The 26,926-nt window shown below is 47.7% G+C and overlaps 1 protein-coding gene and 1 pseudogene across 1 annotated transcript; both read right to left on the bottom strand.

Annotated features, from left to right (window-relative positions):
- Positions 1-5,733: 5,733 nt before the first annotated feature.
- On the bottom strand, positions 5,734-16,378 carry ANKRD60 (ankyrin repeat domain 60). The gene is made up of 4 exons (XM_055543324.1): positions 15,979-16,378; positions 10,998-11,128; positions 9,110-9,275; positions 5,734-6,187 (listed from the first exon to the last, which is right to left on the bottom strand). The coding sequence occupies exons 1-4, from the start codon at positions 16,376-16,378 to the stop codon at positions 5,886-5,888; spliced, it is 999 nt and encodes a 332-aa protein (XP_055399299.1). The 3' UTR covers positions 5,734-5,885.
- A 107-nt stretch (positions 16,379-16,485) lies between these two features.
- The window catches only part of LOC129625206 (serine/threonine-protein phosphatase 4 regulatory subunit 1-like), a 43,757-nt pseudogene continuing 33,316 nt past the window's right edge, over positions 16,486-26,926 (bottom strand).

Below are 26,926 nucleotides of genomic sequence, written 5' to 3'. Positions count from 1 at the left end.
ATTTCCCCTCCCGGGTATATACTCAAAAGAAACAGGTATTCAAACAAATCTTATACACCCATGTTCATAGCAGCATTATTCACAATGGTCAAAAGATGGAAATAACCCAAATGTTCATCAACTGACTAATGGATTCATGATAGGATATTATTCAGCCACAAAAAGGAAGAGACCACTGGTCCATGCTGCAACACGGATGAACCCTGAAAACATTTCAGAGAAGTGACCACCTAACATCACACATTGTAGGATTCTGTTTGTGTGCACTATCCAAAAATGGGCAGATCCACAGAGCCAGAAAATGGATTAGTGTTTGTCGAGGGGTGGGGACTGTTACTGGGTCTGGGTTTTGTTGTTTTTTTTTTAGGGTTGATGAAAATGTTCTGGAACTGGATAGGAGTGACGGTTACACAACACAGTGAATGCACTAATCATTAATGGCAAGTTTTATATTATGTGTCTTTTACCACCATAAAAGAAGACAAGACAGGCCTGCTGTGATCCTTCAGAGCTGTGCAGAGCAACCCTGCGACCCCAAAGTAAGCAATGCTAAGAGTTTAAGGACCTTTGACATCATCCTTTTTGCTCAAATAAACTTATGTCATTTATTGGATTCACCTCCTTTTTAGGATTCTAAGTCCATGAGCTCATACACATCTCCTGGGCAACTTGCTGCTTTTCACGTAATGACACGTCACAGACAACCCTCATGGCCACGCCTTGGCCTGGACATCAAATCATTTGTTGTTGTTTTTTTCTAATAGCTGCAAAATGTGGCACCATCCTTCCCCCGTGGTGGGCACCTGGAGGGTTTCCAGGCACTCGCCACCAGAAACAGCTGCCATGAACATTGACACACGCATCTCATCATGGACGGAGTTGGGGGGTGCGGCTTCGTCTATGTTGGTATTCAGTTGCTCAGTCGTGTCCAACTCTTTGCGACCCCGTGGACTGCAACACACCAGGCTTCCCTGTCCTTCACCATCTCCCAGAGTTTGCTCAAACTCATCTCCATCAAGTCGGTGATGCCATCCAGCCATCTCGTTCTCTATTGCCCCCTTCTCCTCCTGCCCTCAATCTTGCCCACCATCAGGGTCTTCTCGTCTCTGTAGGGGAGATTTACCCAGTGGGGTAGACGGGCCTTCTGAATACCTACCTTGCAAACTGGCAGGGCTGTGGGACGCTGCAAGTTCCCCTCTGCAACACTAGAGGGAGCTGTGACCCAACCACTGGCGTACGCGCGGGCACACGCACACGGCACCACCAGATGGGAGCAGTGTTTTATAATTTTTTCCAAATTGCAAATTGGCAGTGCGCACCCACCCAAGGGGTAGAAAGGATGTTGCACGGAGGTACTGATTTGACTCGACCACTGGGGCGGCTGGCCTCCCTTGTTACGCGCCCAGGTTTGGGGGATCCACGGACCCTCGCTGGACACAATGAATGTTCTCCTCAGAAAATGTGTGTTTGATGGACAATTTCAGGGGTTCAGGCTGAGAAGCCGTCTGAGAGTCCCCGTGGCTGAGCCCCACTCTCGAGTTTCCAGTGGGGCACAGGCTGCCGCAGCTCTGACATTTCCGATGAGCACAAACAGCCACGTTTTTCTAAATGTTAATGGGCTTCTGTGCCCTCTGCTGGGTGCTGACGTAGTCAGGACGCACTGCGGAGGCTGAGCTGAGAGGCTGGAATTTTCCTCTCGCGCTAGAGCTTTCTTTTTTTTTTTTTTTTTTTTCCTCTCTCTCTCTCCTGCAGAACTGGCCCTGAAGTTTTAAGTTCAGAAAGATTTTCTAGAAGTTGCTGCGGAAGCCTTGTACTTAGTACTAAAATCAGCAAAGTTGGAGAGAAATGATCTCTCCCACCCTGGGAATGATTAGTTCTGGATGGAGACTCTCATGGTATAAGGTTTGCTGAAAATTTATGAGGCTTTCTGCACATAGGGAGTGTATTGATTCCCCAGTGAGTAAACATTTTAAGCAAATTAAATGGTGGTAGCAATATTAATAATAATGGATACTATTTTTCAAGCATCTGCTCTGTGTCAGGCATTGCACCCCTCCCATGATGGCGGGGGCAGGTTTTATTTCCCAAACGCTATGGAAGAAGCAGCAGAGGCTCTGAGACACGCAGTTGCCTGGCCCAAGGCCACCCATCCGATGGCAGAGGGAAATCCTAAGTGGGACCTGCAGGGTAGCCCGCAGGCCCAGGCCCTTTCTAAGGACCACCCACATTGGTCATCACGACTAGGTTGGGATGGAGATGATGAGGGTCCCTGGAGAGTTGACAGTCTGCCCTGAGGTCATGCACTAGTTAGGAGTGGAAATAAAAATAGAATCCCGGCTCACAGATACACTGGAAACAGACGATGTCATTAAATCCTAGTGCTACCTGCAGAAGGTGGCCCTATTTGTGTATCTTATCAAAAGGGTATTTGGGGGGTCGGCGGGGGGACCTGACCCTCTAACACCAAGGGGAGACTTTCCTCTTGTCAGAATTTAAAGGATTGAGAGCAATTTGAAAAGGGAATAACTTTCTCACCCTGTGTTTTGATGGCACTCACTGCAGCACCAGGGCCACCTAAAGTCCCCTGAGGCGCCACCAGTGGGTGCCCTTCCTCTTCTCTGGGAAGGTCTGGTCAGTGTCTATGCTGCAGAGAAGGGAGCGTTCAGACCAGAGATGGAGGGAGGACCCGATGGGCAGAACTCAAGCATGCAGCCTCTCAGCCGAGTCTTTGGAGAGAGATGGCCACATGCCCAAGACCTGAGCAGTGACCCGGCGGCCAGTGGTCCAGAGGGGTGGCCAAGGCGAGTGGCCATGTGGTGGGGGCACGAGCTGTGCTTAGCGTGAGCCGTCCACCTCTCCAGAGAGGCTCCCCTGGTTCCAACGGCTGTTTTCCTGGCTGACATAAGGCACCCTGGTGAGCAGGGCCCCCGATGGCCAGGAGGCGCTGAGGGATCCAAGGACATTGGACAGCTCTTCTGTGGACTCCTGAGCTCAGAGATCATCTGTCTCTTGCTGATCAGAACTTAAGAGCCCAAGAAAGGGTTCTAAATGGTCTTAAATGTTTCTCCTCTCTTCCCCCTCCTCGATCATCAATAATGGAGCTCACTTTAGCCAGTCTGCACCAAGCTCTCAGCTGACAAAAGCCGGCATGTACTGAGTGCCGCCTCCCAACAACCTGGGGGACCAGACACCATAACCACCCTCCATCCTCCTGTATCCCAAGGCCATAGGGCAGAGCCACCAAGACGCAACCTGGGGTCCACTCTGACCCAGCCCTTACGTCCACACTACCCTGGTAGCAGTCCCACTCGCAATCGAGTTCAGCCTCACAGGAGATACGAAATACAGAGCAGGGAGATGGATATTATACCCAGACTATTGACCGTAACTCCGAGGAAGCCAGTCACTCTCCACACAGAGGTGAGGCCCACCTGGGCAAAAGCAGACCACCACTAAAGACCACCCTCAATACCTTGGGCCTAAAAGGATTTCAGGATCCTATACAAATGTTTGAGATCAACCCCTTTAAAAAAAAAAAAAATTCTGTTGGCTCCAAGGTATGACCCCACAAAACTTCAAATGTTGAATAAAATTATCTGCAAAGTATAACATGATTGCAACCAATTGCAAATCAACTCTTCTGAGGCTGTGGACAAATTTTATTGACAAGGCAATGCAAGGTTATTTGACTAGAACAGCTCAGATGTTAAGATTGTCTGAAAGGAAGAGTCCCCAGGACCTACAGGAGGGTTTTAATGACCCTGCCACAGACCAAGCAAAATGTCATCACAGTTTGGAACTTGTTCAGTTCCTGGCCAAGTGTTTAGCTGAACTGGGGGTGATGAAGACAGAGGGCTTCCCTCCAAAGTTTTGGGGACAAGTGTCAGGCAGGTGACTCTCCTAACAATAAAGACAGGAGAGCAGAACTCCCGGAAAACCCATGACTGTGAGTCACACCACTTGTTAAGTTAAAAGGGTGCCCAGGTCCCCCTGCCAACACACCTCATCAGCTAAATGAACTGACCCCACTGGGCGAGGCTATTTAATATCTGCCTATTGACTTTGGGGAACATCTGCCAAAAACAAGATCTCTGTTTTGACATAGTTGATGCCGAGCTGTATTTTCTTTTTCCCCGACTATTATTTGTCAAACAGATTGCTGAGCTGGGTCCAGCCACATCCACCAAGCGTAAAGCCACATCATCAACACGGATCTTCCTTGCAAAGACAGCAGGAAATGTGGCCCGTTGATGTAAAAGCTGAATCCAGTTCCAGTTCTTGGGATGTAAGTTGGAGAGAAGGGCAGCTGGGATGCAGTGCCATTTTCCAGCTCCTTAAAAATCAAAACTTCAGAACCAGGGTTCCTTGGAAAATGACTAAGTTCAGGTCTGAGACCAAAAAAAAAGAAAAAAAGAATCTGCACCAGTAGAGAGACCACTGCCACACAGACTGGCCCTGGAAGCCGTGTCAGGATTCAGGGCTTCAGAGAAACACGTGTGGCTGTGGGGGCGAGGTTGGACAGCATCGCCCGGGAACAACCACGGCCATTCCCACCCTGAGGTTTCGGAGCCAGGGAGCAGTCCGAGGAGTCCTAGAGTGTGTCCACCATCTCCCAGGTGAAACAAGTTAGTTTGATGATGTTTTGCAGGCCCATCCGTGTGCCCCAAATCGTCTCCTTTTGTACCATATGCTGGTCTTAAAATAATTCAAAAGAAAAGAAAGTGAAAGTCGCTCAGTCGTGTCCGACTCTTTGCAACCCCATGGATTATACAGTCCATGGAACTCTCTAGGCCAGGATACTGGAGTGGGTAGCCTTTCCCTTCTCCAGGGGATAATTCAAGCCAACACTTAAAAATCAAGATTTAGATTAAAAAGCCAGGTTCCTGGCTCTGGAAAGCTCTAGCTGCCTTTGGCTTACTTACTGCTGAGTGGCAGCATCTTCTTCAGGCAAGGTGTGGGCGGGGTACACGCCAGTCTGCTCCAGTCCTCACCCCTCCGTCTGGTCTCCTACACTCAGCTCATCACTCACATGGCAGCTTTCATGGACTGTTGAGCCCAGAGCCCAGCACAGACGCTGCCCCCTAGTAAGGATGCTGGAGCTCCCCCAGTTCTAGAAGGACAGGAGAAAGCTAGTGTGGGGGAGGAGGGTGCTTGGACCTTTGGGGATGGGACAAGAGGACAATAAGAAGCTGCCAGTTCAAACTCTCTTCTTTACGAGCTATCGTCATCTTTTGCACTGGTCTCCTTTAAATCCAATGTCAACTCACCCCCTTTCACCAAGAGTAACCAGGTGCCCCTTGTGGGCAACCAAGCTTGGATGTCTTCTGGCCAGCCTAGCTTCCCACCCCAACCCTACCTCTGACTCAGACAGCAGACACCTCCAGGAAGGCTCAGGAAAACTTCTGGAACATTGCGAGCTCAGGGAGCATCTTGTTCCATGAATTTAACGAGCTGGAATTCACAGGTGACACTGCCCACCAGCCGGCGACAACTGCCCGCCCTGGTTTTGTACCATAACAACAAGAGCTACTCTCATTGTGTCCATTACCCCTGTTATGCGGATGCATTAGATGGTGTCCAGACGGGAGAGGAGGTAATTGGTCCCCATCACCCCAAGCAGCGTTCCTGGGTACAATGAACAAATAGCTCGAAATTAAAGGCTGGCGTGGGAGTCTGTTAGATCCATAATGGGTTAGGAAATGAACACAAAGTCACCCACTTCTATCAATATTCTCCCCACATCATTTGCAAACAGGACAGATCATTTCGTGTCTGATTCAGATTAATTGTCATGTTTCCCTGAATTTCTGCTCACCACGGCCACTGTTCACCGTGGACCTGAACTCAGGAAAGTTACCCCAAGTTGGTGTCAACATGCAAACGTCCTACGCTTTGCTGTCCTTGGTGCCGAACCCGGACTTGACTCTCTGAAAAGCCTTGTTCACCACAGGGTCCAGCGGGTCCTTAGTCCCCATCTTCACCAGCCAGTAGAAGAGGAACATCCGTCGCTCGCTCTGGGTACGGTTCAGACGGCGGGCGACGGACATAGGCGTCTCCCCCTTGGCATCCTTGTCGTTGATGGAGGCCCCATAGTTGAGCAGGAGGCTGATACAGTCCAGCCGGCTCATGGCTGCAGCCACATGCAGGGGCGTCCTGCCCACGGGGGATCTTCCCTGACAGTTGGCACCTGGGAAATAAAAGAGTGGGCTCAGGGAGGGCCACCCTGCTGGCCAGAGCCAACCTTCAGAAACCTGTTCAAGAAGAAACTCACAGGGAGGGGCCGAGGTTTGGAAAGGAATGCTTTGGAGAATGAATAACTGCTCCCCACCCTGGTACCAGTGCCACGAAGGAGTCACTCCTGTATCCCCCCCACCCAGCATCCAGCCCTGCTTCACCCTCAGGCTCCTCTTGTGGCAGACAAAGACCTTTCTACAATCCTCACTCAAGTCCTTGGGGCGATGTTCTAAGTCTTCACTGCTCTGTCCTACCCACCTCGCCTTATCACTCCGGCATTACCCACCCCCTGACTCAGCGATCTTCCTCCCCCACCACACCATGCTTCACTTATACCAGCCTTCTAGCTTTATCCTTTCAACACACTTGCTTCCTTACCTTGCCTCAGGATCTTTGCACATGCTGTTTCCTTTGCTAAAAACACTCTCATCCTTCCCCTCCCCTGCCTTGGGATAACCTTATGTTTCTTGAGGTTTCATTCACTTCCTCAGGAAAACGCTCCTTAGTCCTCCTCCCCAAGAATCCCCCTGTGCAATTTAGTCACGTCTGACTCTTTGTGACCCCACAGACTGCACCCTGCCAGGCTCCACTGTCCATGGGATTCTCCAGGCAAGAATACTGGAGTGGGTTGCCACGCCCTCCTCCAGGGGATCTTCCCAACCCAACGATCGAACCCACATCTCTCACATCTACCTGTGTTGGTAAGAGGGTTCTTTACCACTGAGCCATCTGGGGAGCCCCTGCATTTTGTTCAATAGATCTTCTGCGTCTCCAGAACATTCCGTGCATGACTGACCATGGAATTAATCATTTGTAATAATTTGCTGACTTCCCTTCATAAACTCCACACGGGCAGAAAACATGCTTGTTTTGATCATTGCTGTTCTCATCCCCGGCACATAGCCTGGGCGATGCCTGGAGAAGACAGGCCCCTGGAAGATGTCAGAGGCTGAGCAGCCTGACTCATGGACGGACTTCATTTGGATTGAATCCCTCACTGCCTCCCACAGATGGGTGGGCTAATGACAGGTGTCCAATATAGACTTGTTGAATTGAATCAAATTCTGGGTAACAAATACCATGACAGAGAGAACAAGGCAATTCAATTACACGCAGCTGACATTTTGGTAGCCAGTTTTTATGAGCAATGACTGGTCAGTGAGGTAAAGTTTTAAATGGGTTCTCACAACACCCTGCCTTGGCCCCGGCACCTCTTTACAGCTGCTGTCTGCAAAGGACAGAAAACTTTGCCAAGCCGGCTGTAATTTTTTAACTGGTGCTTTCAAATACATCACAGTTCCATCAGTGTGAAAATGACTTTTTATGAGCTTAAAGGACTGCTGGGCCGTGAAAAGCCCATATTTCCTCCTACAACAGGAGAAGTGCAGAAAGAGGGGAGGACCGTCACAAAAACCCCTACCCATCACAGACACACGGCCTGTCATCCTGCCCAAGCATCAGAGATGTTTTCCCAGCTTGGTTGGTGAAAGTGGGGGAAATAGCACAGAGAGCCTGGGATCAAGGCCAAAGGCTGGGAAGAGGGAGTCTAATCTGGAGCCAAGTTGATGTGGGAGATCCTCAGATGAAGCCCCCTCCTGAGCCCCAAGAGTGTGTGCATGCTCAGTCATGTCTGACTCTTTGCAACCCCATGGATTGTAATCCACCAGGCTCCTCTGTCCTTGGGAGTCTCCAGACAAGAATACTGGAGTGGGTTGCCATTCCCTTCTCCAGGGGGTCTTCCTGACCCAAGGATCAAACAGGCACCTCCTGCATTGGCAGGCAGGTTCTTTTATCATTGAACCACCTGGGAAACCAGTGATCAAATACTCTGTGCTTTTTCTAGAGGAAGCTGGTGGCCTGGGATGTCTGACATGGTTTTCTCATGTTTTTGAATGGTCTGCACCTCAGTCCCAGGCCTCTTTTCCCCAAAACACTCTACATCCAGGAAAGATAAAACGTACTCTCAAAGAACCTCAGGCAAAGCCCTTTAATTGGGAGACGAGCCAGGCTAAGGCTTCTGTGTCTGTGGACAGAGAGAGTAATTGCCCTTTGGTGGAGGAGAGATGAAAACAAGGGTGTGGGACAAATAATTCAAAGGCTTGGAGAAAGGAGACTGGCCAGCTTGCCAGCCACCAAGGGAGGGATGTCAGCATGGGGCTAGACTCCTTGGGCAGAAAAGGGACCCCAGGTGGGGAGGAAATAACAGGATGGTTTGGGAATATCCCCAGAGGGGTCTGGTTAGACACTATGAACCAGGAAGCCCTGTGACGTGGTGTCCTGAAAAATTTTTTCTTCCTGAGCCCTGGCCAAGAGAGGCAATACAGCCTCTGTTGGTCTCAGTTAGCACGTCCTCAGCCCCCTCAGACGGTGAACGAGTGGCCCAGTGGGGACCTTAATTGGTGGTTGACAAACTTAGGTCCAGGAAACCACTACTGAGTGAACCAGGAGGACAAGCCACTGTGACCCCCTTACCTGAAAAAGACCCCTACTCTTGAACATACTCAGTGGACATGAAGAAGAAGCTGATCCGCTCATTCGTGTCTGATTCTTTGTGACCCCATAGACTGTTGCCTACCAGGCTCCTCCATCCATGGGATTTTCCAGGCTAGAATAATGGAGTGGGTTGCCATTTCCTTCTCCAGGGGATCTTCCCGACTCAGGGATTGAACCCAGGTCTCCTGCATTGCAAACAGACGCTTTACCGTCTGAGCCACCAGGAAAGCCCCTCAATGGACATGAGTTTGAGCTGACTCTGGGAGATGGTGAAGGACAGGGAAGCCTGGCATGCTGCAGTCCATGAGGTTGCAAAGAGTCAGACATGACTTGGTAACTAAACACCAGCCACGTGAACATACCCAGCCGCTATGAGATTTACCGTGTTCTAGAAGGTACTGCACAGCCTCTGAGTGACCCCTGTGTGAGGCAACATACAAGGCCACGAACGCTCTCTGGGAAATCCACTTCTTCCACTGCCTGTCGTCAAAACGCCCCGAATTTGCAGTTCGGTAGAAAGTGTCTTCGGCAACGCCGAGGCAAGCCAGCTGGATGAGACACACAGTTACACGCGTGAGTCTCAGTGACTTCGGGAACACAGAGGCACCTGGCTGGTGGTCCCGGGACACCCTGGGGGGGAAGTCAGCTCGGACGCCACGTGCAGGAGGTGGATGGGACAGGCCGGGTTGGGGGGTAGTGGTAGCAGCCCCTAGGGAAGGGAGAAGCTGGAAACCAGCCAGGGGTATCTCTCTCTGCACGTCCAGGAAACACAAATTTACCACCAGACAGGCTTGGGAGGCAGGAAATTCTTCCTGTCCATGTTTTGAAGAGAGAAAAATAGCTTTTCTGGGTGTCCAGAGGAAGGGGGCTGCAGCCCTGAAGGAAGACCCCCGCCAACACCGAACACCCCCCCACCTCCAAGGGAGCACGCACTCCTAAGGAGAGTTGATGAACCTTGGCCTTCCGGTCTATTCTTAGGCCCATTGTCTCCGTTAAGGTTTGGGACACTCTGAACCCTGCTGTCAGGTGAATAACAGCCCTGGGACAGAATCTTCTCGTGGAGAATTAAAGTTCTGAGCCCTGGAGGAAGGCTACAGCTCCAATGGAGAGGAACCCAGTCCCTGATGCAGGGGGGTGATGACAGTTCTGGCCCAAGACAAGTTGGGGGAGACTCACCCCACATTCAGAGCAAGAGTCAGAGAACCCAGAATGGACACAGCCCGAGAGGAATCCAGGGAAGGCAGAGGAGGGGGAGAAACGCAGAGAAGGAACCAGAGAGTTGTGCAAATATTGGGGGGATGGGCTCTAAGAGCTCTTGCTCCAGGGCAGCAGGGTTGCTGGGTCCCTGCCCTGACGTCCTAGAACCACCGCCGCTCCCCAGAACCCCATCCCAACCACCCCCCTCCCCATGACCCGCATCCCAGCCAGAAGTGAACTGTCTCCTCCACAAGTTCCTCGCTTCTCATCCGAATTTACTTTCCACAAAGAACTTGCACTCGCCCTCTGTGTCTGAGCGATTCACCTTCACTGTTGGGTAGACATTTCCTCCTCCAGTCTCACTCCTGCCCCCGCCTGCCCCCACCCCTGCCCCACACCAGAGCCCTGCTCAAGGCCTGGCCAAGGGTCAGGGCTTCTGTGTTTCCAAGCCTCTCCCTGTCAGGTGGGGGCAGACCCCTGGGACTTTTTTTTTTTTTGCAGCGACGAAAGCTCTGGACCGCACAGTTCCAACTTATCTGGCGTCCTCGGCTGTTAAATCAGGTTTTCAACTTTACCAAATATACTTGTGGTTGCTAGTGGTAAAGAATTTGCTTGCAATGCAGGAGACCCAGGTTCGGTCCCTGTGTCGGGAAGCTCCCCTGGAGAAAAGAAAGGCAACCCACTCCAGTATTCTTGCCTGGAGAATCCCATGGACAGAGGAGCCTGGTGGGCTACAGTCCATGGGGTGGCAAAGAGTCGGACACGACTGAATAGACTTAGAATGCATGCAAATATACACATGAATAGAAAAAGGGCTGCCCTGGTTCCTTTCGGGGTGGAGTGACTGGGTTACAAATCACAAGTCCGTGGACAGGGAGAAACCGCAAAGCCAAACAGCAAATGGAAACACACGATTTGATCATGATGACAAGTCATTGTTATTCTCTCTACTCTGCAACTTTCATTAAATATTCACATTAAAGAACAAGCAACTTCCCCCTACACACATACACACACACAATCTACAGTTGCTTCATAAAGTATAATATCCATTTAAAGAAGCATGAAAACACCTTACTGGAATCCCCTTCCACAGCCGCCAAAACCAGTTCCGTCCATCCATCATAGTGCCAGATACATAATGAAATAATTCCACCAGGAATAACGTCGTGGAACTTCAGCGTAGCATCATCCATCAAAATTCCTATGGGGAACAATTTTTATCTTTAAAAAGAAAAATCAGGCATTAAAGATAAATTTTTACCCTGGTTTAGTTAAGAGATTATCTTATTTGTGATATTTGGGTATCACAAAAATACTTTGAGACACTTGAGCACTAGTCTCATTTGATAAAACCACGTATGTCTGTTTGTAGTAGCTGATATTTTTTAGAAAAATAATTTGGCTTAACTCAAAGAGAAGCCAAACCTTTCCCCACCAAAAAAAAAAAAAGCAATAAATCATAAAATTCTGTAAGTATAACTTGCGTGTGTGCATGCTAAGTCGCTTCAGTAATGTCCAACTTCTTGCCACCCTATGGACTGTAGCCTGCCAGGCTCCTCTGTCCATGGGATTCTCCAGACAAGAATGCTGGAGTGGATTGCCATGCCCTTCTGCAAGGGGATCTTGCCAACCCAGGGATCAAACCACACCTCTTATGTCTCTTGCATTGACAGGCAGGTTCTTTACCACTAGTGCCACCTGGGAAGCCCCAATTATAACTTGACCCATCATACAAAAAAAAAAAATACATGAAGTGAACAAAAGTCATTTCAGGAGGCCAACTCTAAGTAGAACTACTTGAAGTGACTGTAAATTACAGACAGGTAATACAAGTGGTTATACAAGTTATATACCCCTAAACTAAAATACTGATTCTGGTTAATGTTGTCATCAGTTAGCTTAAAGAGGTAATAATGAGAAAAAAATGTTGGATCTTTCAAATTATAGTCTATGGCAGCATTTCTCAACCTCTGCACTCGTGACCCTTGGGGCCGAATGACTATCTGCTGTGTGGTCTTCCTGGACATTGCAGGGTCTTTACAGAATTCCTGGCCTCTTCCCCCAAGGTGGCAGCAGCCCGCTCAGCTAGGTGTGACCACTGAAATGTCTCTAGACTTTGCCAGATGGCCTCCAGGGGGACAAAACTGCCCCAGTGGAGACCCTACAGTAATATGAGCATCTCCATGTCGACCCCACCATAATTTGGACTTGGAATGGAAGAACATCCTGCCTATGTGTCATCACCCAAAACTGCCCCTTACTCATACCCTTGGAGGAAGATGGTCAGAATTAGTAGAAGAGGACTGTAGAACATTTTAAGAAAATGAAGTTGATTTCAGTTTACCTTTGGAAATACACACACACATTTTCCTACCTGGCCACCTGTAATCTAGCTGAAGAATTAATCTGCCTTTTCCAATAAGCAGACCTAGGAATGGAATGTCTCAACTCTGCCCAGGTTGGATTATCATTTATTCCGAGTAGAATTTGTGAGCATTTTTGGTTTCATGATTGAGTGATTACTAAGTGCCAGTACTCAGCACCCACATTCTTTAATCCTCACGACAAGCCAGGTTTGGCCGGTCCATTTGCCGCATAAGCAGACGGAGGCTCACATGGCCAGTGAACAGCAACACCAGGACTCCAACCAGCCCTGCCTCTCCTCAATGCCCTGTGCCACTCACTCTAGACTTTGTTGGCACCCTTTGGTTCCCAGCAACTCCAGTTGGTGGATGGAAACATGGAACAGTGATTAGCCAATCTGTTAATTAGGGTCTTATTTGTGGTTCTCACACTGAGGATAATCAGTAATTAGTCTAAATAAGACAACTCGATGACTTCCTAACAACTTTGAAAAAACTGGAGCAAGGTGGTGTTTCTCCGAGAAAGACAAGAGCACGATTCACGCCAGCTAAACAGCTCTTAGAGGAGAAGGAAATGGCAACCCACTCCAGTGTTCTTGCCTGGAGAATATCAGGGACGAGGGAGCCTTGGTGGGCTGCCGTCTATGGGGTCGCACAGAGTCGTACACGACTGAAGCGACTCAGCAGCAGCAGCAGCAGCAAACAGCTCTTAGAGAAAATCAGAACACATTCTCCTTTTACAGGCAGGCAGCAACTGCCTTCGGCTTGGATAAATACTAATTATCACCACCTAAATAAATTATTAGAGTTGACAACAGACGTGGGAAGGCCACCCGTCTCCAGGAGAACGCTTCACCCCCTTTTAGAGTTAAGTCTTTCAGGGTTTTCACACACATTATCTCATTTGATCCTCCCTGGCAACCTTTGAGGTGGGTAAAGAGGCTTCAGACTGATTATTTATTGGAAGAAGCCCAAATTTCTTCCATCATCGTGGTATACCTTTTTTCTTGTTTGCCGTCAACAGTAAGGATGGCAACCGCAAGAGAGGTCAAGCTTCTAACAGTTGCTAAGTGCTTGCTGACTAACAGGATTGTGACATCAGTGTTCAGCCACTTCGTCTCTTTCTCTCCCTCTTAGCTTTCTTGAATCTATCGCTCGGCATAGCTCATGGGTGAAAATAAATTAACAGGAGGGGTGTCAGACATCTGCAGTTCAAGACACATAATTCTTGAATTACTTGCTTTGGAACTCTAAGCACTTCCCTAGCTCACTTCACTTTTAACACATTAAATCCAGGTACATTTCTTTCCACATAAAATCTCGAAAATGCTCTTAAGTATTCTTCCAAATACTGCTCTAGCAAAGCAAATACATCATGAAAAATGCTTAACCAATTTCCAAGAGGGCAAAGGAAAGGACTTTGCTCTTCAGTATGCATTCTGTGTTTCTGGAATTGTTTCTGCCTAAAGGAGGAAACGGCACTGAGGATTCCGGAGCTAATGGGGCTGTGGTTTACAAATCAGGATACTGAGCCCCAGAAGGGCAATGTCTGGGAGCTTGGAGCTCGGGGAGACAGGCTGCTTCAAGTCTTCATCTCTGTCGCTTCACGGCCCCTGCAGTATAACTGCAGTCTCTCTGCGCCACCGGCTGTTCACTTTCTCTGTGCAGCAGCCCAGAGAGTTATTTTTTTTTTGTTTTCTTGTTTTTGCGCTGATTTCAAGCAGGTGGGGAGATGGTAGAGGCTGGGGGGCTTTGATCCTGTTCTCATATTCTGAATATCATAGGGATGGGATGGGGACAGCCAGACCCACGGGCTGAAGGAAGGAGACCCTAGGGGGAGAGGATGTGCTCTGGGTCCACTGGATGTCTCCTATGTGGGGTTTATCTGGACAGGGGACCTTGGGGTCCTGAGTCAGTCACAGGGAGCTTTGGGTGCTGGGTTCTGATGCTGGTTGGGCTAGCTTTGAGCTCCTGACATGGACAAGGAGGCAGCTTGAGATTTGAGGTCCTGATATGGACTGGGTCAGTGTCCAGTATTTGGGGTTCAAATGTGGACAGGGTTTGTTTTGAGATTTGGGATTCTGATGGAGGCAAGGTTTGCACTCTGCCTGGGGTTCCTGGTGTGGGAAGGATCTGTTCTGGGATGTAGAGTCCTTCTGTGGGAAGGATTTGTTTTGGCATTTGGGGGTCCTGGATAGCATAGGGATGAGGAATCAGATAGGTCTGCCCTGGGATTCAGTGGCAACAGGTTCTGCTATGAGATTCAGAGTCCTGATATAGGCAGGGTTTGGTCTTGAACTTAGGGTTTAAATGTGACTGAGGCTGATGTGGGATTTGGGTTTCAAACACAAGTAGAGCTTGCTTTGAGTCTGGGGGGGTCCTCATGTAGGCAAGGCTTGTTTTGAGCTTTGGCTTCCTTACACACATATGGCTGGCTTAAACCTCGGAGGGCAAACATGATTTCCATGGAGGTTTGGGGTTCAGATATGAGTACACTGGACTTGAGTTTTGGGGTCCTATTGTGGGCAGACTCTGTCTCATGCCTTAGAGCTCTTCTAAAGACTCTTGGCCTGGGCTTCTGGTGTGGTCACAGTTGAGCTGTCAGATGTGGGCAGAGTTCATTTTGGGGTCTGACATCCTTATGTAGACAGAGACGGCTGATGGAATGGGGTTCAGATGAGTGATTGGTTAGGCAGAGATGAGGGACTCAGAATTGAGCCCATCTGCTCTGGGATTCAGGTTTCTGTTGTGAGCAGGGGGTCACTTGCGGATTGTATTTGAGGTTCAAACATGAGTATGGTTTGTGGAGAGATGTGGGTTCTGAGGCTCACAGAGTTTGTTTAAGGCTCTAGTGTCCTGGAGTCTACATGGTTGCTGGAGGATTCAGGGTTCTCATGGTCACTTGGTTTAGTCTGGGGATTAGGGGGTTCAGTCTTGGGCAGATTGGTTCTTGGCTTGAGGGCCCTGAAATGAGCAGGGCTTGTTCCAAGCTCTAGTGTCCGTGTGTGGACACTTTGCCAAAGAATCCAGGGTTCTGAAGTAGTCACGGTAACCTTGGAGATTTGGGGTTTAGGCAGGCTTGTTCTGGGCTTGGGGTCCTTGCATGGATACAACTGGATGGCGGATTGGGGGTCCTGGTGTCCCACAGCGTAGCACAGACACTAGAAGTTTGCCTCCATTTGGGGGCCTGACATGAGCAGGTTTGTGGGGTCTGTTGAGGACAAATGGTTCAGGCTTGAGGTCTTGTGTGGCCCTGCTGGCTTTGGGACTTGGGTCCCTGATGAAGACAGACATGGGAGTCTGAGAGCCTGGGTGCCTGAGGGTCCTAGGGGGGTGGGCAGTGTCTGGTTTGGGATTGGGGGCTCTGACCTGGACTGGGTTGACAGGATGGACTAGACAGCTGGCTTTGAGATTGGAGGATTTGCTACAAATCAGGGTCTTGCTGTGGACAGGGTTTGCCTGGAGATCTGAGGTCTAACAGGAACCCAGCTTTTCTGGAATTGGGAAGTCCCTAGGTGGCCAGGATTGGCTTTTCCACCTGGAGTTTCATGGTGTGGGATTTGTTTTGACCCATTTGGGGGTCCTGGTCTGGGCGGGCTTCCCTTGCCCCATTGTAGGTTCAGAGGGGACTTGGCAGCGGGGTGGAGAGGAGTACACGTGGCCAGGAAAGGGGTCGGGCAGGGGCCACCTTGGTCCAGGTACTGCAGCCGCTGCAGGTTGAAGGGAATGCCGGCTGTCAGGTCCAGCTCCTCTTTGAGCTCCCGCACCGTCATGTTGCTGCGGCAGTTTGTTACGCGGAACATCTCCCCAGAATCTTCCAGCAGCACTCGCATGGCGAAAACATCCGGGACCACGTCAGTCGCCTGGTTCACGGCCTGCGGGTCCCCGACGTGGTTCCGGCCGCGGGTGCGGGACCAGAGCTGTGGGGAGTGGGGCCGCGGGCCGGCAGGGTCCGTCCCCCGCGTGGGCGGCCAGGCCGCAGCGGGGTCGCGGCGAATGGTGCCCCCCGGCGGCGTCGCTGCCTCCGCCGCCCTCCTCCTCATGGCCCGCCGCCCGGCCCCAGCCGCTTGACCCCGTCTTGCGCGCATCATCCCAGCCGCTTGACCCGTCTTGCGCGCGTCATCCCCGCTCCACTAAGTGGTCGCGCGTCACCGGCGCCCCCGCCCCTCCTCCGAACAGGTGACCCCCTCCCCGCCTACCCGCGGTGGGCCGATGGGCCGCAGTTAACCAAAGCGGGCTTCACGTGGACCTGGTGCAGCTTCTTGAATAAGGGGAATGGGCACGGGCGCTTCGAAAACAGTGGGGAGATTTACTGAGATCAATACAGAGGCATCACCACGAGGCGTGCGCCCCCGCACCACACCCCCAACTCCCCTTCCCAGCTGAACGTCAGGTCCTTTAAGCAGGAAAACTGTGGCCTCTTCTTGTCTGTTTAAAATACAGTCATTGCACAATTCGGGGCCAACTACCTGTAGGAATTATGCCTGAATAACGCTCTAAATCATCTCTGCATGCATCCTCTATGGAGAGTTGTAAAGTGCAGTCTTTAGTCATGCTTTAAAATCGTATTTCAAGCATAAATGAAAAAGGCAACATTGCAGAAATACGACTCCTTTCAAGCAGATCTGGATCCAACCTGACAGTGAGGGGGGAAGGGGGAGGGGAGATTCTGGGCTACCCCGGAAGTGGGAGATGGACCTTCCCCAAAATTTGCAAATCTGCACTGAAATCCATCAGTGCTGAAAACGTTCTGGGATTCTTGGAGTGAGAAAGTGCCAAAGAAAACACTATGAGAAGGACAGTGAAGGACACGTCCACTTAGGGACGGTCTGAAACGGTTCTGTTGCTGAGATGCCTTTCAAAGCAGCCCTATTGGTGAGAAACCAGCTTGTGCTTTTCCATTATATTGCCAGAGGAGGCCGAGTGCAAGTCAGATCACAGACACTCAACGCTGCATCTATGAACTAATAACATGTAAAGACCTAAACTGATGAGAAACCTACAGGAGAGAACAGCAAGGGCAACATGAACCATCTTAGAAAAAAATCTCAGTTGTTACAAAAGAAGAATAAAATGTGAGCTTTAAACATAACTTTTTGCAGAGAAGTGACAGTCATTAAAAAAAAAAAAAAAAACTTTGCACTGGAAAGGCATTCATATAAAACTATAGAAAATTTTAACACTTTATAAGTGTTAATTGAAAAAACTGAAAATTTAAAGGTTAGGTTATTCATCAAAGAGTCTTGACCAGTCTCTACAAGCATAGATGATTCGGCAGGCAAATCCTACCCATCACAACACAAACTGAATTTGTTTTCTTTAATGGAAAGTGAAGCTCTGCACAGAATACAAGATTCCAGCTGAATAATTCTACATTGTTGCTGGATCAACAGATTTCAACAACACAACAATCTCAATTTCTAAGCAATAAAAAAATTAAAATTTGCTTGTTACCGAAGCAAAACAATAGCTCCATCTATTTACTTTAAGCAAGCACTGAATATGAGATAATTTTTTTTCTCTTAATATGTAGTCTCCAATGTATTAAATAACTCTTTCCTGAAGTTGCCAAAATGCTCTCTCCTGGGTTATCAATACAATTTGAAATTCTCATACATGTGCCTTATTTTCTTTGGCACAGTATGGATTCCTTCCTTACTTTTTAGAGTCAGCCCAGTGGAATTTGGGGGAGGGGAAAGCATCAGAAACTCAATATTAGCTCAAGAAATTTTATTTAAAAAAAAAGAAAAGAAAGATAAGAAAAAGATCCCAGGGAAGAATGGAAATAACTCATGTGCCCTTTGCAGCCCGCTCTCGGACCCCAAACAGGCTGCTCCTTCCTCCCTGTCTGTTGGCCTTTGAGAAGATAAAAATAGAAAAAAGAAAAATAACATCAGCATACATGCATGCAAAATTTAATCAGATGTTTCTAGAACCTTGAGTTATTAATTAATCAAAAACCTTTTAAATTCTAGAGCATCCTTCTCTTGGTCTAGATTTTAAAAGCACAAACTCTTAAGTCTTGTGTACTTAGATTTGAAGTGTATCATAACTTAAGCCCCTACATCACTGGTGTTTGTGGCCAACTATATAGATTGATCAGAACTGTGCTTTCCTATTTCTAAGATTCTAAAGCATCAGATATAAAGTTTAAATCCATGCATCTCAGTGATCAATTTCCCTCCCATCTCTTAAACAAATGATAATATAGCCATATAAGAATGAAAATTTAAAAAAAAAAAAAAAGAATGAAAATCTTTCTGCTTTATGTCTCTATCAAAGGCCAATATATCTCTTTATGGAAACGGTTCCTGCAAGAAGAGGAGGCATGAGTGCCTGAGAAAAAGTTCAGAGTACAATTTATAACAAAAGTACAATATTAGAAAGAGTGCCATAAATCATGCTTTAGTAGATTTAACTATCACATCTCTCACAAGTAAAAAAAAAATGGGGCTATATTTGCAGCAACTCCAAGTAGAACATAAATTTAAATGATGTATTTGTTCTGTTCACTGATAGGAGACTAATCTTACATTAATATATTTTCTTCCCGTCAAGAGTTATTTACATATGCACAATATTTCAGTTAAAAATAAAATATAAAACCATAAACTATATTTTATGGGAAAGCATGACGGAAGCCAAATACACAAATCTATTGAAGACGTAAAAGCTTCTAGTAAAGTACTTTATTTTTGGAGAGGGGGTAACTGGGGGTCAAATAATATCATCAGTAATAGACAAAACAAACTGCTACCAGACAGTCTGATGTCATGGAGGCTCCCACACTCAGGGAGCCACCTGGTTCTACAACCTTTGCACAGACTTCCTGATCTGGCATGTAGGGGCACAGAAGCAACTCAGTGCCTGCCAGTGCCTGTCCCAGGAGCAGTCCCTGTGACCGCAGATGGGAAAGGGGTCCCTGGAGGACACAATATCAAAGTCTCAGAAACTTTTCCTCCCCAGGCAGTTATGACACCGTCAGCTCCCCTTCAAGTTACGGTAAGCAGCACGTGCCAAGCTCAAAGTGACCAGCTTGAGTGATCACAGATGGGTTAGTTCTGTTCTTGCAGCATGCCAAGGATCTGTAACATTCCCCCGCTTTGGTTCTAGGGCAGCAAAAAAGGTAAGATCTTGGTTCTGGTCGGACTGCAAAGCCAGGACAGTCTCTTCAAAAACTCCAAGATGAGGGTTACCGGCATTTCTAAAATACGCTAAAAAAAACAAAACACGAAACTGAATCACAGGTGCTGTGAACTGTGTTCTAAAACATACGCTGGTTTAGGCTGGGTTTTTTCTTTTTTAAAACCACATCTCAGGACAATATACACCATGTTTCATAATGTCCTTTAAAGTAATAAAATTGCATTAATGAAAGAGTATCTCCTAACTTGTAAACACAAACTTTTTAGAATAGGTAGGTGTATTTTTAAAACTATGACTAAAAATCTTTTAATATTATCTTTTCTTCCCTCCAATACAAAAGAATCGGCAACTTAGAACACAGGAAGTGGGGGTCAGGTTGCTGGCAAGCTAGGGTACAGGATGGGAGAGAAGAGGCAAGATGGGTATATGCAGGGCAGGATTTAAGACATTTGCCTGTACCCCTGGTGCAGAATTGAACTATCTTATGTTAGGCCCTGTTCAGGCTTAAAATAATTGACTAGGTTGGGATATAAACTATTTCTGACTGACGACAAAATTAATACCATTAAAACCCAATCATAGTTAATGCTTAAATTGACTTCCTTTCATCATCTCTATGTCAGAGCTTAAAACTCATAAAAGTTTCTCTCGTTTCTAGAAGACTATGTAATGTTTTGCGTTTTAGCGTATGTTTATTAAATATAAAATAGCGATCGAATTTTACTAGCCATTTTATAAGTAACATTTTATGCATAAAGTAGGGCTTCCCTGATGGCTCAGCAGGTAAAGAATCTGCCTGCAATGCAGGAGACGCAGAAAATTTGGGTTTGATCCCTGGGTCAGGAAGATTCCCTGGAGTGGGAAATGGCCACCCACTATAGAATTCTCACCTGGTGAACCCCATGGACGGAGGAACCTGGCAGGCTACAGTCCGTGGGGTTGCAAAGAGTGGGCTATGACACATACACATGTATAAAATATAACAATTTGTATAATAAACCTGAAGTGTGCCATATCACACAATTTGCCACAGTTCCTGAAAGAGGAAAACCAGCTGCTGTCTGATGAAATTTAAAATCTGTAAGCTCAGAAAACTGGCCCAAGTACCCTTTTCCAATAGTATCTGCCTCAGAGCTTTGGCAAGCAAAACCCTCTCATTTGGCACAGGATCTGATATGAGGCTTAAAAGGCTGGGCAGTATGTGTTCGACAGACTGGTCCATGGGGATACACTCCTTGCTCACTACTGCCTCTGATGAAAAGAAAGTCACAGCCAAAAAGTGGACATTTTTCAATAGGGGTCAGCATGCTTTTTCTAAAAACATACACTTCTGTGATTCCAAAGAAGTAATTTCAGGATCGTTTGGTCTGAGAAGTATGTGTGTGAATTTCAAAATCTCAACCACTGAATTTGGTTATTACCACTTTATAATTCATTGCCAAGCACTGGGGTCCAACTGCCCGTAACATCTGGTGGAGAAGGCAAAGGCTTTGGAGTCAGATAGGTCCAGGTTCAAAACCCAATCTGATCACTTACTGGCTTCGTGGCCATGAGTAAGTGGTTTTACCTTTCTGGGCCTCAGTTTCCTCATCTGTACAATGGAGCAGCAACGAGAATGCAGACATCCTTGAGGAGTCTAGCATGGCGCCAAAGTAAGGGTGAGGAACCTTCATGCCTGGCATTCATCAGGCCTCAGGCTCTGAGGACAGGGGCCACGCCTGTCACATGACAATCAAACCCCAGACCCCAATCCAGCGCCCGGCCATCTGTGCATAGGTAACAAATGCAGCTTCCGTGATAACCACCAGCATTCACCGCTGCTCTGCTTACAAAGAGTCTCACGTGTATGCTCCCAACTCGTTCTCATAGCCAGTGGTGGAAATCAGAGCGAGCCTAGTTTTACAGGTGAGTCCACTGTGACGGTGACACCCAAAGTTTCCTGATCCGTAAGCAGGAGCGAGGTGGGGGTCCTAAACCAGGAAAATGGGTTCTAAATCCTGAAGTTCCTCCCCCTACAGGGGAGCAATAGCAGCTGACATCTACGAGTGCCTTCCAGGTGCCTGGAGCTCTGCTGGGTAACGCGGGTGCATATGCTCATCGAAGCCTCAGGACCATGCCAGGAGGCAGACCCCTGCCACCGGAGCCCCGTCTCACAGAAGGCAGAGAGGCAGCGCAGACGCAGAGAGGGGGCTTTGCCCAAGACCACTCGGCAGGGAGACAGGAGACTCAGGCTTCAGACTAACCGGTTTTGACTCCAAAGGTGGCCCCGCTAACCTCCAGGTTATGCTCCCTCCCCACCTTTAAATGATAATCCACATGACTCTTGGGAGGTTCTCTTGGCTGAGTCCCCTGTCCTTCTGTATGTGTTACTGTAGGGTTTTCTAAATCTTTAATGAAAGCACACACAAGAAAATTGATTTTTCTTAGACAAAATTAGTTGGTCCCTTTTCCCTTTATTTCATTGTGGACTGTCTGAATCTCAGGAAAAAAAAAAGGAATTTTAAAATAAAAGCAAATGTCTCTCATTTACCCTTTCTCCACAAAATAGGATTTTATCTTTTTATCTTATCTTCTTGATAAAAGCCTGCGGTGCCAGGCCTGTGGTTGGTGAATTTGGCACTAACTCTGCCCCAAGTTTGCCCTTCTACAAGTAAATGGCCATGGTTCCCCTGTGATAACCCCTGCGGGCCTGCGGCAGCCCCTCATGAGTTCTTCAGTGGGGAAGGCGGGGCTGGTTCCCAGAGACAGAAAGGGGGATCTGGGGCTAGGGTCAGGTGGAAGCCAATCCCAGCTTTTACTACACTGTTGGCAAAGCTGGGTGACGGGCACATGGGAGTTCACTATGCTCCTCCCGCTCCCTCTGTGTGCCACAGGGTATGTGCCTGAGGAAAAGTTAAAACTGTTAAAATAGCACTTTAGCAGAAAACAAACAACCAACAAACAAACCAAATCATGGTTTTATACTTCCTATGTGATCCTGAGCAAGTTACTTAACCTCTTTGGGCTTCAATTCCTCCAACTAAAAACAAACTGGAAGTATATGGGCACACCAAGCTCCACACCGGGGGACCTTCCTGTCAGCCATCAGAAGCGTTGGCATTAGATGTGGGATGAGAGGCCTGACACACACAGGCGATCAAAAGTGGCAGCCATCGTCCCCAGCCAAACACAAATCACGCCCTCGTTTCTGAGATGCTGGGTAGAGAGGGTGGGCTTCCCACATGGCGCAGTGGTAAAGAACCTGCCTGCCAATGCAGGAGATGGCAGAGATGAGGGCTCCATCCCTGGGTCGGGAAGATCCTCTGGAGGAGGAAATGGGAACCCACTCCAGTATTCTTGCCTGGAGCATCCCATGGACAGAGGAGCCTGGTGGGCTACAGTCCATGGGGTCGCAAAGAATATGACACGACTGAGCAACAATTAGAGAGGGCTCCCTGGGGACCTGAACTTCACCTTAAAGAGATGAAGTTGTCTCTGCCCCACTACTCTGTTTCTCACTGCCCCCACCCCCCACTTCCCCAGAAGCAGGACCGGGCATGACCGGAGGAGAGTCTGGGCCTAGCCCCCACGCACTGGGCAGCAGGTGCTGGGAGAGCAAGAGGTGGTTCCCGCCCTGCTACGCCATCAGCACGCCCAGCACACAGCAGGTGCCTGGCTGCTATCCACAGAGGACGGCACAGAGTGGCTGGGGAACCCTGGGCAGGTTCTTTGCCTGACCAGGCTGTGGCGTGAGGGGGCCCGGTCCACTGATCCCCAAGCTTCTGGCCAGTCCTCCAGGGCTGGGATCCTTCGCCTGGTGCTGTGTGTTGACGTCACACAGGAAACGTATGCTCGTGCTGGATGCTCCCCTGGGGCCCCTGCCAACCTGACAAAGGAAAGCAAATGCTTGCCTTCCGACCCACTTAGAACAGTGCCGGAACCATGGGATGAGTTCATGATGAAACTGAACCCCAGTGCACTTCCACTGTTGAAACAGAACTTCTGCAGAATTGCCACAACCTGTGAAAAATATTAGAAGAGCAAATTTAAAATGCTGCCATCTACTTGAATTATGAATACTACTCTACACGGAAACGAGACGTTTTTATGCACCCTTCCACTTTTAAAATGAATTTATAAGCACGGGAGAAAGTAATTTTTGTCACAGTGATCATTAGAACACAGAGGAAAAAAGATGTTTAAATATATGGCATTACATACACACACACATAAAACCCTTCATAAAAAACAGAATTTTAAAAAGGGAATGGCATTAGAAAAATACATTATTAATCTTAAGATTCCAAATCTGAGAAAATGTCCCCTTGCTAACTAAATCATTACCTTTCAGAACATGTCATTTTTATAACATTTTAACACCATCAGAGTACCTTAGTAAATCGATATTTTCAAGTGAGTTTTTTTTTTTTTCTCAGTGTTCAGCTGGTATAAGCTCACATAAAACAGGATCATCTTTTCTTCGCTGGAGTCTGCTTACTAACTACTTTTTTTTTATAAAACCGTGCTAGAGAATCAACCCAATCTATGTTTAGAAGAAAACACTAAGCCACTGTTTAAAGGGTGTGATATATAAAGTAATTTACCTACAATTTTCATGCTCAGGCACATAGTTAAACCAAAGAGCTAACTTTATATTAATAAAACTATAATACAGTTTCTAATTTTAAAATAAAAGCTGCTTTCATGAGTAAATGGACAAATTAAGCCCAGATAAAATACAGGAGTTAAAATGGAAGAAACATAAATATTCCTTTTTCTAAAAATCATAAACAGAAAAGGCCATGATTCCTGACTAATTTGAAGGAGATTCACTGAACCTCAGACTCTTTATCTGCACACAACTTTAAGGCAATGTGCATTAAATGATCATAAACATCATTGGGATTATGGAGTTCCAAAATCAGTATCAACTGTCCGAAATTAAAAAGAAAATAAATTATGAAATGTGAAAAACATTATTTATCTCTTTACTCTCATTTCATCTTACAGACAAAAATAGCCGGGCTGTGAGATCAACGGAAGCTGAGGGAAAATGGCTACGCAAAGAAAAGTGAAGAAAAACAAAGAAATCTTAATTCTTCATCTCTCTCACGCACACAAATCAAACCAAAAGAAAATAAGTTAGACTTTGTAAAACAGAGGTTGAGAAATTTATGAATAAGGGCTTTAATCTTTCAACTTTAGGTTATCAGTTCGAAAACACATAAAACTTTAAAAAATCAGATAACATAAAAATAGCCAGGACGCTGAAGTTCCCAAAGATCAGCAGATCAAGGGGAAAACAAACGAGGTTTCCCGGTCGCCGCAGCCCCGACGCTGCAGACTAACTGCTCTGCCTGAGCTCTCGGCTCGCGCGCTCGCACGAGGTCCGCTTGGGGAGAACCGAGCCGGGCTCCGCGCTCCGGGGAAAATCCATCACCCGCCGGTGGGAACAAGCCACCGCCAGAGAGCTCTCTCCAAGTGGGGAAGGGGAGAGGGGAACAGAAACAAACGGCATGATTTCCACCCTGGCAAAGGAAAGGTAATGAAAGAGTGATTGCGTGGAAGTTAGAAACAGAAGCCAGGGGTGCCGATGAATACTTTCATATCAAAAAAAAAAAAAAAAAGGCACTGTTTTCAGAAAAATGATACCAGTATCGTGGGCACGGAACACACAATTTATATCGGTGGGCTTCGGCTTCAATAACCACCGCACAGATGTCGGCGATAACGCCGTCCGGCGAGGCTAGTCGGCTCGGCCCGGCCCGGGAAACGGGTCCTCGCAGCCAGCACCGGCACCAGCACCGGGTCCACACCGTGCCCTCCCTCGGTCGCCGGCCCTGGGAGGTGGATCAGCCGGTCCCTCGTCCCGACTCCATCCTTGGTCTCCGGCCCCCCGTTCCCGGTTCCTGCCGGCCTCCGGCCCCAACCCCACCCGGGGTCTCGGTCCTCGCATCCCCATCGGAGCCCCCAACCCGGGGTAGACGGTTCAGCCCAGCCCGAGGCGGGCCGCGCCGAGTTCCCGCATCGGCCACTAGAGGGCGCGATGCCTTCACGGAAAAAAACGTGGGCCTGTTTTTCTCAGAATATGCGCCGGGGACAAGGCATAATGACTGAAACCTCAGTCTCTCAAATTAAGCATAATGATTAAGGATCACAGCAAAGAGAAAATCTTTTCGTTTGCCCCTGGCATCGGCCAAATCTTATCCCGAAGAGCTGCAAAATCCTGATGGATTTCTACAGGGAAGACAATTATTTGAGAGATTTCTAGTTGAGGGCAAGAAAAATGAAAACAAGAGATTACAGAAATAAATCTTGAGGAGGTGAAAACTAACACCCAAACAACACCACCACAAACAAATCTACTCAATACTGCGGAAAGCACATTCTACACCCCAGGAAGGAGAATTATTTAAGGGGACGATTTCACTCTTCTGCAATCACTAAGACCTTGAACATTCTTCTTGCCGGCACACAATGGAGTTAAATAACTCCTTCACACACAAAATGAGCCACCTTGGGGGACGTTTTTATTCAATAATCACCTCATCTGGGTTAGACTTTCTCATCTCTCTCACTGTAGCATAATTTTCTTTAGGAGCTGAAGTGTATAAACCACGCTGTGTCCTTAAACAGAGGGTTACACTCAGAATGTTCAAGAAAGCTTTGGCAAAAACTGCTCCGATTAATAGGAGAATATTGAAGAGCGGGTGATTCATCTTTTATTTGGTTCGAATAAATTGCCTTATAGAACAGCAGAACACTCTAATTTCAAAGTGACTCTCGCCCTGTCTGCCTCTGAAAATGAATGTCTCCCCGGAGACTGTGGTATTTGTAACTTAGAGCTTTGGAATTCAGTTTATCCCTTAATAAAAACATAATCTCTTTATCCAGAAGAAGACTCTTACTGCTACTTTAGAAATCAATTATAAGGTAGGGAAATTAAGAATTATTCCATCTAATTTGCCTTCTCATATCCCCGAACAGGTTTTACTTACTCTGCTAGTTCATATCGAAACCTCCAATTGCTGCTGTTATCGGTCACTACAAATTCTTGAAGCTGATAAAGATATTCTCTCCTCTTGTCTTCATGAAGCAACTAGTTTTTAAAAATTTACATATAAATAAGAATATATAATCCTCCAGAATGCCCCCCAATACTCTGTTTTCTTATAAACTTCAGGTTATACATCTGTCCCTGGCCATAGCTGTATGTCTCCCTGACGCCTGAGTCTCCATTACCCAGAGTGGCTGTGAATTAGCTTTGCTGTAAACACACAGACAGTGCCTCCCTGACTGCTTCCAACCTTTCCCCCCTGTTTCGTGTATATGCTTGTGTGTTTCTACACGCCCTCCACTCTTCCATCTTTCACAATTTCCTGCCTGAAAAAAAAACACAAAAAACCCAGGCCTGTGTGTGCTCGGGAGATAATGCCACGCTGCTTCCCAGGGAGGAGGCGCTGCTCGCGCGCTCTGTGCCCACACCAGCCAAGCAGCAGGCGCCCAGCTCT

The sequence above is a fragment of the Bubalus kerabau genome, chromosome 13 (assembly GCF_029407905.1).
Source record: "Bubalus kerabau isolate K-KA32 ecotype Philippines breed swamp buffalo chromosome 13, PCC_UOA_SB_1v2, whole genome shotgun sequence".
In the NCBI taxonomy this organism is placed as follows: domain Eukaryota; kingdom Metazoa; phylum Chordata; class Mammalia; order Artiodactyla; family Bovidae; genus Bubalus; species Bubalus kerabau.
This window is presented reverse-complemented; position numbering and strand designations above follow the sequence as displayed.

Bases quoted from the DNA above. Each gene is read 5' to 3' on its own strand.
- ANKRD60 (XM_055543324.1), bottom strand. From the start codon at position 16,378: ATGCGCGCAAGACGGGGTCAAGCGGCTGGGGCCGGGCGGCGGGCCATG. The intron at 11,129-15,978 runs GTGGCCCCTGCC...TGTTCCCCATAG, and splicing joins GCTGCAGTACCTGGACCAAG to GAATTTTGATGGATGATGCT. The intron at 9,276-10,997 runs GTGTTTTCATGC...TGTCTCATCCAG, and splicing joins TGGAAGGGGATTCCAGTAAG to CTGGCTTGCCTCGGCGTTGC.